The sequence below is a fragment of the Myxocyprinus asiaticus genome, chromosome 31, assembly GCF_019703515.2.
Source record: "Myxocyprinus asiaticus isolate MX2 ecotype Aquarium Trade chromosome 31, UBuf_Myxa_2, whole genome shotgun sequence".
Taxonomy (NCBI): domain Eukaryota; kingdom Metazoa; phylum Chordata; class Actinopteri; order Cypriniformes; family Catostomidae; genus Myxocyprinus; species Myxocyprinus asiaticus.
The window spans coordinates 44290225-44310224 of NC_059374.1; the positions used below are offsets into that span (position 1 = coordinate 44290225).

Genomic DNA, 20000 nt, shown 5'->3' on the forward strand with positions numbered 1-20000 from the left:
TGCGGCCACCTCTGGTGCCATCCTGTGAAGAGACACTCTCAAAGTCAGACGCACTGTTCACTAACCACCTGAAGCATACAGCACATTGTGTACAACATAGTGCCGCAGATCGCAGCCTCGATGTGGAGCTCCTCAGTTCTTTTGTTGTTTTTGTTTGTTTGTCCTGTGTTTAGTAATTTTTTTTCAATCAGTTTTAACAGAGACGAACTGCTGAACATTCGGCAGCACATACCAGACAATCTTTTCCAGGTTTTGGACTATTCTGACATTTTGCTGGACATTTTAGTCAGAGGCACAGCTGTGTTGTTTAAGCACGCTATAAGACGCAAGCCAGGGAAGCGAGCCGGCGCACTGGTCAAGCTCCGTCAGCAAGGCTTTCGAACAGCGCTGCCAAGTATTCATCTAGCGAATCTCCGCTCTCTCCCTAACAAAACAGACAAGCTACATCTCCTCACCCATACAAACAAGGACTTTCAAACTCTGCTGCCTTGTGTTTCACAGAAACCTGGCTGAGTGAAGCTATTCCGGACAGCGCATTACATCTGCCGGGCTTCCAGCTGTTCAAAGCGGATCGCATTGCGGAGTTAACGGGGTAAACGAGAGGCGGTGGAACATACTTTTACATCAATTAATGTTTGTGTACAGATGTAACAATGTTAAAGAAGATGTGCTGTCCTAATTTGGAAGCGGTCTTTGTCAACTGTAAGTCTTTCTACTCGCCGTGGGAGTTTTCCTCGTTTATTCTGGTGAGTGTGTATATTCCTCCACACACGTGCATGAACTCAGCGCTACAACAGCTGGCTGATCAGATCACCGACACGGAACAACAATACCCGGACTCACTTAGTATTATTCTCTGCGATTTTAACAAAGCCAACCTCACCCGTGAACTGCCAAAATACAGATGGCACATTACATGCCCCACTAAAGACAGGAACATACTGGATCATTGTTACACAACAATAAAGGATGCATATCGCTCTGTCCCTAGAGCAGCTTTGGGAGTCTCTGATCACTGTCTGGGTCATCTTCTTCCAACCTACAGGCAGAAACTAAAATCACCTAAACCTGTAGTAAAGACTGTAAAGAGATGGACCAATGAAGCAGAGCTGGAACTACAAGCCTGCTTTGACTGCACTGATTGGAGTGTATTTGAGTCTGCAGACACCAATCTGGATGAGCTCACAGATACTGTGACATCATAAATCAGTTTCTGTGAGGATATGTGCATTCCTACTAGGACTTATTTAAGATACAACAATGACAAACCATGGTTTACAGCAAAAATCAGGCAGCTTCGTCAGGCCAAAGAGGATGCTTACAGAGTTGGGGATAAAATCTTGTACAATCAGGCCAGGAACACACTGAATAAGGAAATCAGAGTGACTAAAAGAAGATTCTCTGAGAAGCTGAAAAACAAGTTTTCAGCTAACGACCCTGTAGCAGTGTGGAGAGGCCTGAAAGACTTAACTAACTTCAAGACACCATCCCCCAATACTGTAGGGAACCAACAACTGGCTGAGGACTTGAATGTGTTGTACTGTAGATTTGAAAGGCCCAATCTCACACCCCACACCCGCTCTGACCTTCACTTCACACAAACATCAACACCTCCTGCAACCCCCCTCCTCCCCCCTCCTGCTACTCAATCTGTACTTAAGATCTGTGAAGAGGATGTGTGCCAGGTCTTCCGGAAACAAAAGACAAGGAAAGCACAGGGCCCAGACAGTGTTTCACCCACTTGTCTAAAAGCCTGTGCTGACCAGCTGGCCCCCATCTTCACACAGATCTTCAACACATCACTGTAGCAGTGTGAAGTCCCATGCTGTTTCAAACATTCCACTATCATCCCCATGCCAAAGAAACCAAAAATCACAGGACTTAATGACTACAGACCTGTCGCTCTGATGTCTGTGGTCATGAAGTAATTTGAGAGACTGGTGTTGGCCCACCTGAAGGACATCACTGGACCATTTCTAGATCCCCTTCAATTTACTTACCGAGCAAACAGGTCTGTGGATGATGCAGTCAGCATGGGATCGTATCATATCCTGCAACATCTGGACAGACCAGGGACATATGCAAGGATCCTTTTTGTGGACTTCAGTTCGGCTTTCACCACCATCATCCCAGCTATTCTCCGGGCTAAATTACCAACTCTTTGTTCCCACATCTATCTGTCAGTGGTTTCTGACGGACAGGCAGCAGCTTGTGAGACAGGGGAAATTCACTTCCAGCACATGTACAATCAGCACTGGTGCCCCCCAGAGATGTGTGCTCTCCCCACTACTCATCTCCCTGTACATAATTACTGCACTGCCAAGGACCACTCTGTCAAGCTCCTGAAGTTTTCAGATGACACTACAGTCATCAGCCTCATCCAAGTTGATGACGAGTCTGCATACAGAAGGGAGGTTGAACGGCTGGCTCACTTGTGCAGTCAAAATAACCTGGAGCTCAACACGCTCGAAACAGTGGAGATGATAGTGGACACCCCAGCACTGACCCTGCTCACCATTCTAAACAGCACTGTGGCAGCAGTGGAGTCATTCAGGTTCCTGGGCACTACCATCTCACAGGACCTGAAGTGGGAGACCCACATTGACTCGGTTGTACTTCATTCACCAGCTGAGGAAGTTCAACCTGCCACAGGTGCTGCTGATACAGTTCTACTCAGCGGTCATTGAGTCTGTCCTCTGCACTTCAATAACTGTCTGTTTGGTTCAGCTACGAAATCAGACATCAGAAGACTACAAAGGACAGTTCGTACTGCTGAGAGGATTATTGGTTGCCCCCTGCACTCCCTTCAAGAACTGTACTCTTCCAGAGTGAGGAAAAGGGCTGGGAAAATCACTCTGGACCCCACTCACCCTGCCCACTACCTTTTTGAACTGTTGCCTTCTGGCCGACGCTTCAGAGCTCTGAGCACCAGAACCATCAGACACAGGAACAGTTTCTTCCCTGTCTATCCATCTCATGAACAGTTAAAACTGCCCCATTGAGCAATAATTAATGTGCAATACACAGCTTAGTCTATTTATATTTATCCAACATACCCTACCTCTTCTGCCATTACATTCCCTTGCACTGCATATAACCGATTTGTGTTTGTATTTGTACTTACGTATATATACTGGCGGCCAAAAGTTTGGAATAATGTACAGATTTTGCTGTTTCGAAAGGAAATTGGTACTTCAGTTCACTAAAGTGGCATTCAACTGATCACAAAGTATAGTCAGGACATTACTGATGTAAAAAACAGCACCATCACTATGTGTCATTTTTGATCAAATCTAGACAGCAGCCATCACTCCAACACCTTATCCTTGAGTAATCATGCTAAATTGATCATTTGGTACTAGAAAATCACTTGCCATTATATCAAACACAGTTGAAAGATATTTGGTTCGTTAGATGAAGCTTAACATTGTCTTTGTGTGTTTTTTTGAGTTGCCACAGTATGCAATAGACTGGCATGTCTTAATATTCAATATTAGGTCAAAAATGGCAAAAAAGAAACAGCTTTCTCTAGAAACTCATCAGTCAATCATTGTTTTGAGGAATGAAGGCTATACGATGCTTGAAAAAACTGAAGATTTCATCCAAAGGTGTACACTACAGTCATTAAAGACAAAGGACTGGCTCTAACAAGGACAGAAAGAGATGTGGAAGACCAGATGTACAACTAAACAAGAGGATAAGTACATCAGAGTCTCTAGTTTGAGAAATAGACGCCTCACATGTCCTCAGCTGACAGCTTCATTGAATTCTTCCCGCTCAACACCAGTTTCATGTACAACAGTAAGAGAAGACTCAGGGGTGCAGGCCTTATGGGAAGAATTGCAAAGAAAAAGCCACTTTTGAAACAGAAAAACAAAAAGAAAAGGTTCGAGTGGGCAATGAAACACAGACATTGGACAACAGATAATTGGAAAAGAGTGTTATGGATCTTAACCCCATTGAGCTTTTGTGGGATCAGCTAGACTGTAAGGTGCGTGAGAAGTGCCCGACAAGACAGTCACATCTATGGCAAGTGCTACAGGAAGTGTGGGGTGAAATGTCACCTGAGTATCTGGACAAACTGACAGCTAGAATAACAAGGATCTGCAAAGCTGTCATTGCTGCACATGGAGGATTTTTTTGATGAGAACGCTTTGAAGTAGTTTAAGAAGTTCTGAACATTTTTTCAAATTGTAATCGTAATTTTTCATGTTATTAATGTCCTGACTATACATTGTGATCAGTTGAATGCCACTATATATACTTATATTTACTATTCACTTTTTATTATTATTAAATTGTTTTATTATTATCTCAGTCTTGTTGTTGTATTGATTCTGTCACCATGACAAATTCCTTGTATGTGTAAGCAAACTTGGCAATTAAGCTGATTCTGATTCAGATTCAACTGTAAACTGACTGGTTGTCTTTCTGTGATGTCAGTGTGCACATGCAAGTTTCTATCAGTCCACAAAACAAACTTCCCAGACTGCGAGAGCCTGAAACAGACCAGGCGTTCCATCTCACCAATATGGTGTCCCGATGAAGGACATTCGGCGGGCAAAAGTTGCTGTGATCTGTGCAGAGATGCCAAAGTCCGCTAAAAACACACACACAGAGAGAGAATGACACATGGGAAGAGATGAGCAGAGAGAAAGACAGATGAAGAAAGAGATTGTCTTCTGTGGTTCTGAGAAGTTCTACAAACCCAGTTTCACTTCTCCATGATCGTTCAGCAGAATATTTGCACCCTGAGAAACACAAACATTACAGTCACTTACAGAAAGTGTTTCCTAAAGCACAACCATGAATGATAAAGATACTTTACCTTGATGTCTCTGTGGATCTTTTTCTGTACATGTAGGTAATCAAGACCCTGATAGAAAGAGAGAGATAACACACATGAAGGTGTGTGTTAAAGTTAAACTGAAAAGCAGCCAGTTGACGCTTTTGGAACTATCGGTTATCAATAAAACCAACGCTGATAATTTTCCTCCCGTGGACGTGGCAATGGAGGGTTTCAAAGTGCAACCGCAGTATCGATACTTCCAGTAATGATATTGTATCAAGAATATCGATGCTCACATAAAAATATTGATTCTAATGGCATTTTTTAAACTAGTGATAATATTATTTAGTTACCATAAAAATAAATGCTTATCACAACCTTCAACGTGGGAACAAAAAAGTATATTAGTAATCATCTTAATGTGCAGAACTGCTGAAAGACACAAGCAGTCACAGAAAAAGCTCATTCAAACAAGAGGGAGTTAATTCACAATAAATAACGACCAATCTAAATGCGACGAAAATTTTAATGGGTTTGCTTTAGTGTATTTAACCCTCCTATTGTATTCAGTCATTTTTAAATAAAGTTTCCTTATTTAGTAAAAATGGTTTTCTTTATCTGAGCAGTACAAGACTTGGTGACTTGTCATCTGAACATAAAAAAATAAAAAATTGGGTCCAAGTGGTCGTAAAAAAAAAACGACACCTTTAATATTACAGGGTGAAACTCTAAAACATAGTGCAAAACAAACAACATAGATGATGAGATGAAAACATCCTCACAATGCAGAAAACACAGAGAGAGAGAGAGAGAGAGAGAAAGAGAGAAAGAGAGAGAAAGAATCAGGGCATCAATAAGTGGAGCTCTACAGCCATCTTTTGGTCATTGTTGGCATTACAAGTTATCTGTTGTTTTCCAGCTGATGACAGCAATCTTACACACACACACACACACACACACACACACTTTCTCTCTCTCACACACACACACACTTTCTCTCTCTCTAACACACACACACACACACACACACACACAGACACACACACACACACTCACACACTCACACACACAGACACACAAACAAACACACACACACACTTTCTCTCTCTACACACACACACACACACACACACACACACACACGTTTGCGAAATAGCATTTTACTATAGAAAGTTTGAAATTGCGAAATGTTGACTCTGATTCTTCTGATTTTTCTCTAATTAAATTTTCAGAATTTTGCAGTTCATTTCTGTTTCTTGATGTTTATTTTCTTGTTATGCATTTACTTTGAGTTATTACATTTTTATGTTTGAAATAAATTATTGGAAGAAAAATGTTTATTCTGTGTCTTCTCTTTGTAACACCATGGTCAGGTTTGACTGTAAGCATAATGACATTAACTGCAAAAACTGACATTTCAAATCAATTTAAAAAGCTAAACTTTGACAAATAATAGTTTGATCATGTCTAAATATACACTATATTGCCAAAAGTATTCGCTCATCTGCCTTTAGACACATATGAACTTAAGTGACATCCCATTCTTAATCCATAGGGTTTAATATGATGTCGGCCCACCCTTTGCAGCTATAACAGCTTCAACTCTTCTGGGAAGGCTTTCCACAAGGTTTAGGAGTGTGTTTATGGGAAATTTTGACCATTCTTCCAGAAGCGCATTTGTGAGGTCAGACACTGATGTTGGACGAGAAGGCCTGGCTCGCAGTCTTCGCTCTAATTCATCCCAAAGGTGCTCTATCGGGTTGAGGTCAGGACTCTGTGCAGGCCAGTCAAGTTCTTCCACACCAAACTCTTCCATGTCTTTATGGACCTTGTTTTGTGCACTGGTGCGCAGTCATGTTGGAACAGGAAGGGGCCATCCCCAAACTGTTCCCACAAAGTTGGGAGCATGGAATTGTCCAAAACTCTTGGTATGCTGAAGCATTCAGAGTTCCTTTCACTGGAACTAAGGGGCCAAGCCCAGCTCCTGAAAAACAACCCCACACCATAATTCCCCCTCCACCAAACTTCACAGTTGGCACAATGCAGTCAGACAAGTACCGTTCTCCTGGCAACCGCCAAACCCAGACTCGTCCATCAGATTGCCAGATGGAGAAGCGTGATTCGTCACTCCAGAGAACACGTCTCCACTGCTCTAGAGTCCAGTGGCGGCGTGCTTTACACCACTGCATCCGACGCTTTGCATTGCACTTGGTGATGTATGGCTTGGATGCAGCTGCTCGGCCATGGAAACCCATTCCATGAAGCTCTCTACGCACTGTTCTTGAGCTAATCTGAAGGCCACATGAACTTTGGAGGTCTGTAGCGATTGACTCTGCAGAAAGTTGTCGACCTCTGCACACTATGAGCCTCAGCATCCGCTGACAGGAAGGGGCCATCCCCAAACTGTTTCCACAAAGTTGGGAGCTGTCATTTTACGTGGCCTACCACTTCGTGGCTGAGTTGCTGTCATTCCCAATCGCTTCCACTTTGTTATAATACCACTGACAGTTGACTGTGGAATATTTAGTAGCGAGGAAATTTCACGACTGGACTTGTTGCACAGGTGGCATCCTATCACAGTACCACGCTGGAATTCACTGAGCTCCTGAGAGCGGCCCATTCTTTCACAAATGTTTGTAGAATCAGTCTGCATGCCTAGGTGCTTCATTTTATACACCTGTAGCCATGGAAGTGATTGGAACATCTGAATTCAATTATTTGGATGGGTGAGCGAATACTTTTGGCAATATAGTGTATATCCAAATGCATATCTTGTGATAAAATATAAAGTTAGGTTTCAACAAGTCATCAGACTACACAGTTGGACATCTACTGTCTGTTACTGGCATGACATGATTTTCAAGTCATGTTATTTATATTTTGTTCACCAGATGGCAGAAATCTGCCTCCAATTTATGTCACATTCTCATATTTTCTTCATGTTTCAACTTATAGAAATGTGGGTTCTGAATTGTTGTTTATTTTATTTTATTTATTTGCTTATTTGTATATGCAAATTAATGGTAAAACTGAGAAATGTACATGTAAATAAGATCAAAATAGCATAAAATCCCAAAAGAAATACATCATTTTATTGCTTTTACTTCATGGAAGAAGAAATGGTATCATTATCATCATCACACAAAAAAAGGGTTACACATCTGACCCTTCCGGTCAAAAATGACCGCGAATACCAAAGGGAGGTGCCATTTTTCATTACCATAGGAGGGTTAAATTAAAAGTTGTTAAAACATCGGTAATGTTCTGTAATTGTAATATTGTAGTAACCACGACCATAACCATAGTTTTTTGGAAACCATGGTTTTAATGCAATTATCAATGGTGTTACTAGAGTAATACTGTAGTATACATATAGTAACCATGACTGGTTAATTTTGTGGTTACTATGGTTCTACTCAAATACCATGATTAAACTAGGGTTACTGTCACTGATCTATAATAGCTGTAGTAAAAAAACAATGTTCATTTTCATATGGTTAAACAAAACAGAAGTCTAATAATTTGCAGGTTATATAAATTATATTTTAAATGACCAATTTTATTTGATCTCAAATATCAGTGTAATAGAGGTATCGGTATTGGTATCTGTATTGCCGATATTGGTAATACTTGGTATCCGATCAAGGGTTAGAAAAAGTAGTATCGCTCATCCATACTGACAGCTCGTGGGGATTTGCTGTATCTGTCATCACTGACTATAATTATTCATAATTTATCCTCACTTTAAAGCATAGTTTGTCATTTTAATTAAATAATCATGTGTTTTAAATTGAAGCAAAGGCATGTAAAGACAAATTAGCCTAATATGTTCATGGTCCTCCACGTTCAGCAAAAACAGCACCGACCCGCCGAGGCATGGACTCTACAAGACCCCTGAAGGTGTCATGTGGTATCTGACACCAAGACATTAGCAGCAGATCCTTCGAGTCCTGTAAGTTGCGAGGTGGAGCCACCATAGATCAGACTTGTTGGTCCAGTACATCCCACAGATGCTCAATTGGATTGAGATCTGGAAAATTTGGAGACCAGGGCAACACCTGCAGTGTGGGAGGGCGCATTATCCTGCTGAAAGAGGCCACTGCCATCAGGGAATACCATTGCCATGAAGGGGTGTACCTGGTCTGCAATGATGTTTAGGTAGGTAGCACTTGTCAAATTGACGTCCACATGAATGGCCAGACCCAGGGTTTCACAGCAGAACATTGCCCAGAGCATCAAACACCCTCCACTGGCTTGTCGTCTTCCCACAGTGCATCCTGGTGCCATCACTTCCCCAGGTAAACGGTGCACACGTACATGGCCGTCCACGTGATGTAAAAGAAAACAAGACTCATTGGACCAGGCCAAGTTCTTCCACTGCTCCATGGTCCAGTTCCGACGCTCATGTGCCTATTGTAGGCGCTTTCGACGGTAGACAGGGGTCATTATGGGCACTCTGACCGGTCTGCAGCTACGCAGCCTCATATGAAGCAGGGTGCAATGCACTGTGTGTTGTGACACATTCCTCCCATAACCATCATTAAAAATGACTTGTGCCACAGTAGAGCTTCTGTTGGTTTGGACCGGATGGGATAGCCTTCCTTGCCTTCACGCATCAATGAGCCTTGGGCGCCCAACACCCTGTCGCCGGTTTGTGGTTTGTCCCTCCTCAGACCACTGTAGGTAGGTACTCACCACTGCTGACCGGGAGCACCCCACAAGCCGTTTCAGAGATGCTCTGACCCAGTCATCTGGCCATAACAACTTAGTCCTTGTCAAAGTCGCTCAGGTCTTTATTCCTGCACATGTCACCTGCATTCAACACGTTGACTACGAGAACTGATTGTTCGCTTACCATCTAATCTACCCAGACCTTGACATGTGGCCTTGTTAGGAGATGATCATCGTTATTCGCTTCACCTGTGAGTGGTCATAATGTTTTGGCTCATCAGTGTATATATACAAAACCCTTCATCTGGTGAATATATAGGCTATAAAAAGCTTAATTTGTTAAATACTTAAATATACAGTAGAGCACTGTAATGGAGCCAAGTCTCCATCATTTCAAAATAAGAGTACCTTGATTGTTTTGGGCTTTGTTATAGTTAAAAGTCCCACTTTATGTTCCAAATCTTCATTTACTTCTGGTTATTATTGGGATTTTGTATGTACAATAAACTACATTTAGGATTTTATTCATTTTAGACTCATGTAGCCACTATGTCTGTGCCCATTTTTGTAAGAAAAGACTTTTTAAAATTCAATAAATATATTTTAAAAACTATTGGCCGTCTTTTCTGCCATCTACAAAATCCACTATTGGACGATCTCTAAATGCAATCGGTTACAATTTTCTACACACAGTGGCTGAAACTCTTAAAATATAACAAGTAGGCTACTTTTCGATTTGCAGTCTCAAAATGTGGACCCCTTAGAAATTACAAATGCCCCCTCACGAATTTCATCCTGGAGCTGATTCTGTTGAGCATGTGTGTGTGTGTGTGTGAGAGTGTGTGTGTGTGAGTGTGTGTGTGTGTGTGAGTGTGTGTGTGAGTGTGTGTGTGTGAGTGTGTGTGTGTGTGTGTGTGTGTGTGAGTGTGTGTGTGTGTGTGTGAGTGTGTGTGTGTGTGTGTGTGTGTGTGTGTGTTTGTGAGTGTGTGTTTGTGTTTGTGTGTGTGTGTGTGTCTGTGTGTCTGAGTGTCTGTGTATGTGTGTGTAAGTGTGTGAGTGTGTGTGTGTGTGTGTGTGTGTGTGTGAGTGTTGTGTGCATGTATTGTGTGCGTGTCTGTGTGTGTAAGAGAGAGAGTGTGTGTCTGTGTGTGTCTGTGTCTGTGTGTGTGTTTGTGTGTGTGTGAGTGTGTGTATGTGTGTGTGTGTGTGTGTGAGTGTGTGTCTGTGTGTGTGTTTGTGTGTGTGTGTAAGAGAGAGACTGTGTGTCTATGTGTGTCTGTGTTTGTGTGTGTGTGTGTGTGTGTGTGAGTGTGTCTGTGTGTGTGTGTGTGTGTGAGTGTGTGTGTGTGTGTGTGTGTGTGTGTGTGTGTGTGTGTGTGTGTGTGTTTGTGTGAGCTAAATCGGACTAAACCTGGATGTTTTCAACTGGAAAAAGGATTCATACATTTCATGAATATTTCATAACTAACAATGTTTGTTAATTCTATAAATGCAAAAAGTTTTTTTATAAGATTACTATTAGGATTGTTCTGTAATTCTAATTAGCTTTATATAAAAACAATGTCTTCCAATGTTTATGATATGTCCTCCTTTAGATGCCTTAGTAAATGTGTTTGTGTGATCAGTTGTGTCACCTGCAGCATCTCTCGACAGATATAAGCGATCTGCAGCTCTGATAGTGGACCAGTCACTGAGCGAGAGAGAGAAAGACAGATGATAATCAGAGACATGAAACTACAGTGATGTGGAGTCCACTACAAACTACGACAATACTGAAACTGAGAAAAATGTCTTAAAAGGTTTTTGATTGTCCAGCCAAATGTGGATTATATATAATATACTGTATAACATGATGTAGTCTCACTCTGTTTTCTCTGAATCAGATCATAACTCAGTTTTGACTAAATACAGTTACTGTGTTTTGCCTTTGCAGGACAGCATAATAGTGAGGGAAAACAAATCCTCTCATCTGCAGCTGCTGAACACTATAAACACACACAACAGAGATGCACTGACACAGACTCTCTCAGACCTCACAGATATTAGTGTCTTGTATTCATTTTAGACATTCATTTGAATTTTGAATGACTAAAATATATTTTTATGCCATTTTAATGTCAGAGAAAACAAGAAAACAAGTAACTGAGAGTGAGCAGCTGTGCATTTAAAAGAAAGATGACAGATCTTTGTTACCACTGTAAATGTCCTGTAGAGAACGTCCACCACAGTATTCCATACAGATCCACAATTTATTCATCCTGCAACACAACACAAACACATGTCTAGAAATACACTTAAACACTGTTTTCTGATGATTTTATGTGACGGGGTGGAAATGTTGTGTTTGATGATGTTAATCTTGTCAAGCACGAAAAACAGCACATTATAAAGTTTCTCAAAACTCAAATGATGTCACTTCCTCTTCATTATATCGTTTAGCACTTTAAGCTCTGAAGGTGTTTTTAAAGATTTCCTGTTTCAGTGGCATACCCGAAATTAAAGGCTTATAACTAAAACAAAATAAAAAATAAAAAAGGGTCAAGTGTTTGGTATCATTGTAAAGAAACTTTTCATATTTTTTAATGATATAGATTATGATACATACTGAGACTCTCAGTCTAAGAAACTGCTGAAAAATATAAATGTTTTCATATTTTCTTATTTGATATTATATATCTCTGTGTGTAAATAAGATTAAAACTGTTTCTAATTTGTTCCCAATCATGTCAACTGTATCTGAGAAAATTTTTGTGTTTATACGACAAAGCAATCGAAAGTTATAACATTACAAAATAATTTATCATATGTCCAAAAACGTCTCCAAACAAATAAAACATAATAATTGTACATAAGAACTAATAACACATGCAAACACAACAATGACTAAAGGTTTGCATAGCATGCAGACATGATTTTAATAATGAGATTTCACAGAATGAGTTTCATTCTGTGTCATTTGAGTCATCATTGAGTCTGTGTCATGTATTTGGCGCCATCTCCTGGTGGTCATATGTAACATTGTGCTTCATGTGGATTATCTAATGATCTATGCATCTGATTATCTTGTGTGTGGACTCGTTTGAAAGATAATCACCTCCTCTAAGTAATGGTATGTGATATTTTATGTTCGGTTTTAACTGTATGATTAAATCATGTAATATGTTGATGAATACACATCCTCACATAATTAATGCACTTCTAAAGCCTGAGAAATGTGACATATAAACGTTAAAACTACAATCAGACATGCAATATGCCTCTTTACTGCTTAAATTATTGGTCCACATACAGTATATAATATTATTTTATTTTAATAACATCATATTTAATATTCAAACTTAAAAACAGCTGATTATTATTTTTATTCGCATATCCTTTCATAATCAGTAGCCTAAGTGCTGTGTGGTGGAGACAGGGTCTCGTTCAATCTTACATCATGGAATAATGATCATATTTGACCTCATGTCTGTCACAGCGGTTGCACTTTTGAAATGAAAACAGTCTGCAATCAGAGTTTGTGTGATTCCTTTGAGAAAAATATAAATCGACCAACAGCAGCTGCGGGGGATATTGGTCTTATTTCAGCAGACACGATAACAATGACTGATGGTTATCTGTGAAATATCATAAATTATGTCAAATCCTGCATTTGTCCTGATCTACTGATCCAGATAGAAATTTAAAGAAGCCCAAATTAGAGATAGACCGATATATCGGTTTTACCGATTAATCGGTGCTGATAGCTGCTTTATGGAACTATCGGTTATCGGCAAAAAACTATGCCGATAGTACCCGATGGTTTATTTTTTTATTCCACCGTGTTCCTCTGTCTTTCTTCATTGACAATAATCATCTATATTTTTATCCTAACTTCAGTAAATATTTTGTTATTTTGATTAGATAATCAAGTATCTAAACTGAAGCGAGGACATGATGCAATAAAAAATTTGACTATATGGAAAGGTGCCCCATCAGTACATATATTGTGCCTCCAACTTTATATATTGTGAATAATAATAAACCTTATACCTCATTAAACCTCATCTGGTTAAATGTGCTGAAAGCAATTTTTTCACGGAATGGTATGCAAAAAATATTCCTACTCCCTTAAATGATATTAATGAAATAAATGCCCTGAGATATCTTATCTGTCTCTGTGTCCGCAGACATTGACGCTTTTCACCTGTCAATCATTTTGCGCGTTCTCATAGTATTGTAGCTGCAGTGAATTATTGAGGCTTAATGCCATTTTTATGCCATGTTGTTCATAATAGTTGTCAGATGAGGGCGCTGTTTTACTGCTGTTGTTTTTGACAACCGCTCCTGCTTGATGTCGGTCTCAATAAAGCTCATTTGGTATCTTTGGAGGGCGGGATTTTGGAAAGAGGGGGCGTGGCTAATCCAACAGCTCAGTCTCGTGGAAGTAGTACATCTGAAATCGCTTATAGCACCTTTAAATATATATTTATGAAACCCTTCATCTGGTGATAATAGGCTATAAAAAGCTTAATTTGGTAAATACTTAAATATACATTTAAATATATAATAAATCTAGGATTTTATTTACAGTATTTTGAAGTCTTGAATGTCTATGGCCATCATAGTATGGAAAGACAATTTTTTTTATAAATATAAATAATGATTTAAGGTGAATTTAAAAACTATCTGCCAATTAATCAGTTATCGTTTACATTTACAAACTGTGACTGATGCTGTGATGAGCTGATCTCTATGAGTGTGTCTCACCTGATATAACTGCTGTAATACGCCACAATATTTCTGTGTTTACACGTCTTTACCATCACAATCTCTTGCTGGATGACAGAGAAATCGTCCTCTATGAAAGAGAGCAGAAAACAGCATTTTAAATTATCTTTTTTTATTATTATTATTTGTGTCATAAATTCTGTGGTTTTGGATATTTCAACATGTTGTCTTCACTGCGGGACACCGTTCTTACCGGGCTCCATTTTGATGATTTTAATAGCTGCCAATTCCTCACTCTGTTTATTACGTGCCTGAAAACACACAGACACACACAATCAGACACTGAAAAACCCAGATTTGGGGGGTTGTGTCGCTACGTGTCCCCGAAGGTTTCCTGCGGTTACAGTTATGGTACTTGAGCCCTAAGGTGGAAGATATGATTTCTTGGAAGTTAGCAGTAACATTCTCTGACTAAAGAATAAAATAAATAAAAAAAAAGCATTGTCTCAGAATGTCCCATCAAGAGTTCTGTCAGTCTCAAAATAAAATCCACAGTCCACAAATTCTGAATTTACACACAGAACACACATATGTGTACATGAGTACATACTGTACATACATGATCACACACTTTAAAGAGTGGAAACTTGCTCATGGAGTTCTACTGATGACAGTGGGGTGGGGGGGGGGTTAACCATGACACACACAAACACTATAAACACACAAACACACTCCTACATGCTCAGACAATGATGAGTGTCTTTCACCAGTAAACAGGTCAGTTCTTCTGTGATTAAAATTCTCTCACAGGCCTCAGTTCTCCTCTCAGATAGACTTGTTGTCAGTAACACTGATACTAATACTGTATTTCAACTGTCCTGTTGATTTTAGTGAAGCTGCTGTAAAGATTGCTTCATTCAAAGCATTAGACTGAACTGATCTTAAATCAGTCCTTCACTTTTACTCTGATGTTCCAGAGATCAGCTCTGGGGTTTGTGTCTGTAAGCTCAAAACATTTCCGAATGTGGTTTGAACGTCTGTTTGGCCAGTTCTGTTGTGAGCTGGTCCTGTTTCTAGTGGGTATGACAGCATAACAACCTCATAACACAAAGCTGTTTTATTCAACTTTGTTGATAAACAGTGTATCTTAATCTGACTACATACATTTCCTCTAAACACACACACACACACACACACACACACATCTATCTATCTATCTATCTATCTATCTGTCTGTTTTTCTATCTATCTGTCTGTCTACCTGTCTGTCTATCCATTCATCCATCTGTCCGTCTGTCCATCTATCTATCTATCTATCTATCTATCTATCTATCTATCTATCTATCTATCTATCTATCTATCTGTCTGTCTGTCTGTCTTTCTATGTATCTGTCTGTCTACCTGTCTGTCTGTCTGTCTGTTTTTCTATCTATCTGTCTGTCTACTTGTCTGTCTATCCATTCATTCATCCATCCATTCATCCGTCTATCTATCTATCTATCTGTCTATCTATCGATCGATCTATCTATCTATCTATCTATCTATCTATCTATCTATCTATCTGCCTGTCTGTCTTCCTATTTATCTGTCTGTCTGTTTTTCTATCTATCTGTCTGTCTACCTGTCTGTCTATCCATTCATCCATCTGTCCGTCTGTCCATCTATCTATCTATCTATCTATCTATCTATCTATCTATCTATCTATCTGTCTGTCTGTCTGTCTGTCTGTCTGTCCATCCGTCCATCTATCTATCTATCTATCTGTCTGTCTGTCTGTCTGTCTGTCTATCTATCTATCTATCTATCTATCTATCTGCCTGTCTGTCATCCTATTTATCTGTCTGTCTGTTTTTCTTTCTATCTGTCTGTCTAACTGTCTGTCTATCCTTTCATCCATCCATCCGTCCGTCTGTCCATCTATCTATCTATCTATCTATCTAGCTGTCTGTCTGTCCGTCCATCCGTCCATCTGTCCGTCCATCCATCCGTCCATCTGTCTGTCTGTCTGTCTGTTTTTCTATCTATCTGTCTGTCTACTTGTCTGTCTATCCATTTATTCATCCATCCATTCATCCATCTATCTATCTATCTATCTATCTGCCTGTCTGTCATCCTATTTATCTGTCTGTCTGTTTTTCTTTCTATCTGTCTGTCTACCTGTCTGTCTATCCTTTCATCCATCCATCCGTCCGTCTGTCCATCTATCTATCTATCTATCTATCTAGCTGTCTGTCTGTCCGTCCATCCGTCTGTCCATCCATCCGTCCATCTGTCTGTCTGTCTGTCTGTTTTTCTATCTATCTGTCTGTCTACTTGTCTATCTATCCATTTATTCATCCATCCATTCATCCATCTATCTATCTATCTATCTATCTGCCTGTCTGTCATCCTATTTATCTATCTATCTATCTATCTATCTATCTATCTATCTATCTATCTATCTATCTATCTGTCTGTCTGTCTTTCTATGTATCTGTCTGTCTACCTGTCTGTCTGTCTGTCTGTCTGTCTTTCTATCTATCATATGTCTACCTGTCTGTCGGTATATCCATTCATCCGTCCATCTGCCCATCTTTCTATCTATCTATCTATCTATCTATCTATCTATCTGTCTATCTGTCTATCTGTCTGTCTGTGTACCTGTCTGTCTGTCTTTCTATTTATCTGTCTATCTACCTGTCTGTCTTTCTATCTATCTGTTATTACAAGACAAAATCAACTGTTCATTCATAGAAACAAAGATTCCAACAGTTGTTTGTGCAACGGACCTCATGCACTGTTAGTGTGTGTGATGTAGCATGTGTTTTATCACTGGTGATGCCACATTTTATTCATTTTATTACTCTATGTGTGACCAATGACAACGAACCTGTGTGTGTGTGTATTTTTGTCCTGTGAGTGAGTGTGTGTGTCTTGTTTCACTGGAGATGCAACATTTTATTCTCTTAGAATAACGACAACTAACCTTGAGTGTGTGTGTGTGTGTGTGTGTGTGTGTGTGTGTGTGTGAGGGTGGGTGGTTCAGAACCGTCTACAGTGGGCAGAACAATTCCACAGCCCACCTGACCTTTAACCTGTAGCTCATGTTACAAAAACATGACCTTTGAATAGTCTGTCTCACACACACACACACACACACACACACACAGTCTGGCTCAGGCACACATGACTTCACTTAAACTGGTTATCTGGAGTCATGCGGGCAGGCGTCTTATAGGATATTTAGTTCATAAACAAATGAACAGATTTGACATCATTATACTAACTTCATGAAGCTTTTAAAATCAGACTGAAATCAGACAGATGCGCTGATTTATGCAAAATTCACCAGCAGAACAGGCATTGTAGAATTTAAAACATCTCAGAAATGCTAGAATTCATCACAGGCATTCTAGAGGTGAACAAGTCCAGAGGTCATAATGTGTACTGATGTACTGACCTGTTTCATATGACGTCACCACGTGTGGTGCACCGCGCCTACATGTTTGTGACAAAAATTCCAAATATCTTCAGTGTGCTGCGATAAAATTTCTATTTCTATTTAAAAATCTCGAAAAAGTGATACTGTTGTTGACTTATCAAAGGCAAAATGTTATTTTTATATATTTCTTTATATATTATTTTCATAATGTGTCACACCTGATTTGATGCCAGTGACGATAAAAATCATTGATTTTCGCATCTCTTATAAAACCAATAGAGCGCAACTGTGCCCACCCACTTTTCAGCCATCTTGGTTCTGGAAGTAATTTTCCTTTATTTTTTCTCCATAGTGATTTCATCAAATCTTTCATAAAAGAGTTGTGCACCATGAGCCAAACCGACCAGGTTCGAGGAGAATCACAACTTTACAAATTTTAATTTGAAGCAAAAACCTATTTGGACAAAATGACAAAGGTGGGCTGGGTATCTCAGCGAGTATTGACGCTGACTACCACACCTGGAGTCGTGAGTTTGAATCCAGGGTGTGCTGAGTGACTCCAGCCAGGTCTCCTAAGCAACCAAATTGGCCTGGTTGCTAGGGTGGGTAGAGTCACATGGGGTAACCTCCTCGTGGTCGCTATAATGTGGTTCTCGCTCTCGGTGGGGTGCGTGGTGAGTTGTGCGTGGATGCCGCGGAGAATAGCGTGAAGCTTCCACACGTGCTATGTCTTTGCGGCAACACGCTCAACAAGTCACGTGATAAGATGCACGGATTGACGGTCTCAGATGCGGAGACAACTGAGATTTATCCTCCGTCACCCGGATTGAGACGAGTCACTACACCACCACGAGGACTTAGAGCGCATTGGGAATTGGGCATTCCAAATTGGGGATAAAAAGAGAAAAAAAAAAAAAAAACACAGGTGTGTAGTAAGGCTGGGTGATATATAGAATATTCACAATATAATTACCATGATTTTGCTGACGATATAAAATTAAGCAATATTGTGAATATCACAGTGATTTTTATGTGATTTTTATCTGGCCATTAAGTTTCATAAAGAGCAGTATTTTTGTATTTTTCCACACAATATTTTCTTTGAAAAGAAAAATGCTTTTTATTTAGTTACTAAGTATCATTGTATATAAAATATTATTAAAAAATTATAAAATGAAAATTATTCAATCTTATTCTCCCTTCATTTAGTGAAAAACTGGGGTAAACATGCCTTAAATATAAATAAATAAATAAATAATTATTTAGTCTCTGGCTAGAAGAAAACCGGCCAACTTTGCCTCATTTGCATACTGCAGACGCGCTGCTGAGACAGAACAGTGATGATGAAGCCTGAAATGCGTCTGCCGTTTATGTTCATTCTGTGAAACTGAGCTCTGTTATAGATTGTGTCAATGTTTGCTCACCTTGAGGTAATTTTACTAGCTTTTACAGGTAAAGCATCGTCACACACAGACACACACAGGTGCTTTTGAGAGGAAACAGGAAACAGTCATGCGGTACATCTACACCACATGTGTCTCTACAGCAGCGTTTTACAGTGAGTCAGTCTGAATGATTTTCTCCTCATATGAATGACTGAGCTGTGTCAATCTCTCATATGAAAACACAGATTATTGTTTTACAGTGGACAGAAAAGTCAAGCATCAGTCAGTAGAGTGCTGCAGCTCTCAAACAATCACAACAGTCTCATAATGACATCATCACATCGACTGACCTCACGCTGACATCACACCAGTGTCTCATCCACAGAATTCATTAAGTAAAACTGATTAAAATGAATGAACATGACATGATGAAATACTGACTAAACTGAACGGACAAACATAAAACACTGTGTGAAAATGAACACTACGTCACATTGACATCACAACAGGGTTGTGGGGGTTTGGGGCAAAAAGGCCATCGAAAGTGACAAAAATATCCTCCGAAACTCATAATGTGTTGGCAAAAATGCCACTGTATTGAGTTCCTCTGTGTTTTATTTGTTCTTATTTTATTCTAGGCCAAGGTGTACATATGATTGCATAACATTAAAAGCCTGATTATTCAGATTAAATGTAAGAGTCTGACATAAAATGTTGTTTGAAAACATATGCACTAATAAAAGTTAAAAATGCCCGTGCAAAGTTAATTTCTGACCTTCCTCTGATGTTTCACTGACATCACACTGACTTCACTATCACGCTGACTCTTGAAGACATTGATGAGCATATGTTTGGGTAATAAATGGTTTTAATATAAACGGATAATTACAGTTAAACAGTCTGTTGGATCAGCGCCGGTTCTGTTCTGCTGATCGTTTGATCAATACGAGCAGATCTCCAGCGGTGACCTGTTAGAACTCTTACATTAAACAGGATGTGGTGCGTTTGACCCGTGAAAACACACACA

At 39.7% G+C, this 20000-nt stretch overlaps 1 protein-coding gene across 2 annotated transcripts in view; it reads right to left on the reverse strand.

The window, feature by feature from the left end:
* Window positions 1-20000, reverse strand: part of LOC127421819 (mitogen-activated protein kinase kinase kinase kinase 5-like) — a 44508-nt gene that overhangs the window by 22388 nt on the left and 2120 nt on the right. For both annotated transcript variants that reach the window (XM_051664966.1, XM_051664965.1), the window contains exons 2-9: window positions 14421-14478; window positions 14207-14297; window positions 11654-11718; window positions 11095-11150; window positions 4829-4876; window positions 4709-4751; window positions 4528-4600; window positions 1-22 (exon numbers count right to left, since the gene is read on the reverse strand). The exon at window positions 1-22 is cut by the window's left edge and continues 110 nt beyond it. In XM_051664966.1, the coding sequence (XP_051520926.1) occupies window positions 1-22; window positions 4528-4600; window positions 4709-4751; window positions 4829-4876; window positions 11095-11150; window positions 11654-11718; window positions 14207-14297; window positions 14421-14478 (456 nt within the window). The remainder of the gene's footprint in view (window positions 23-4527; window positions 4601-4708; window positions 4752-4828; window positions 4877-11094; window positions 11151-11653; window positions 11719-14206; window positions 14298-14420; window positions 14479-20000) is intronic.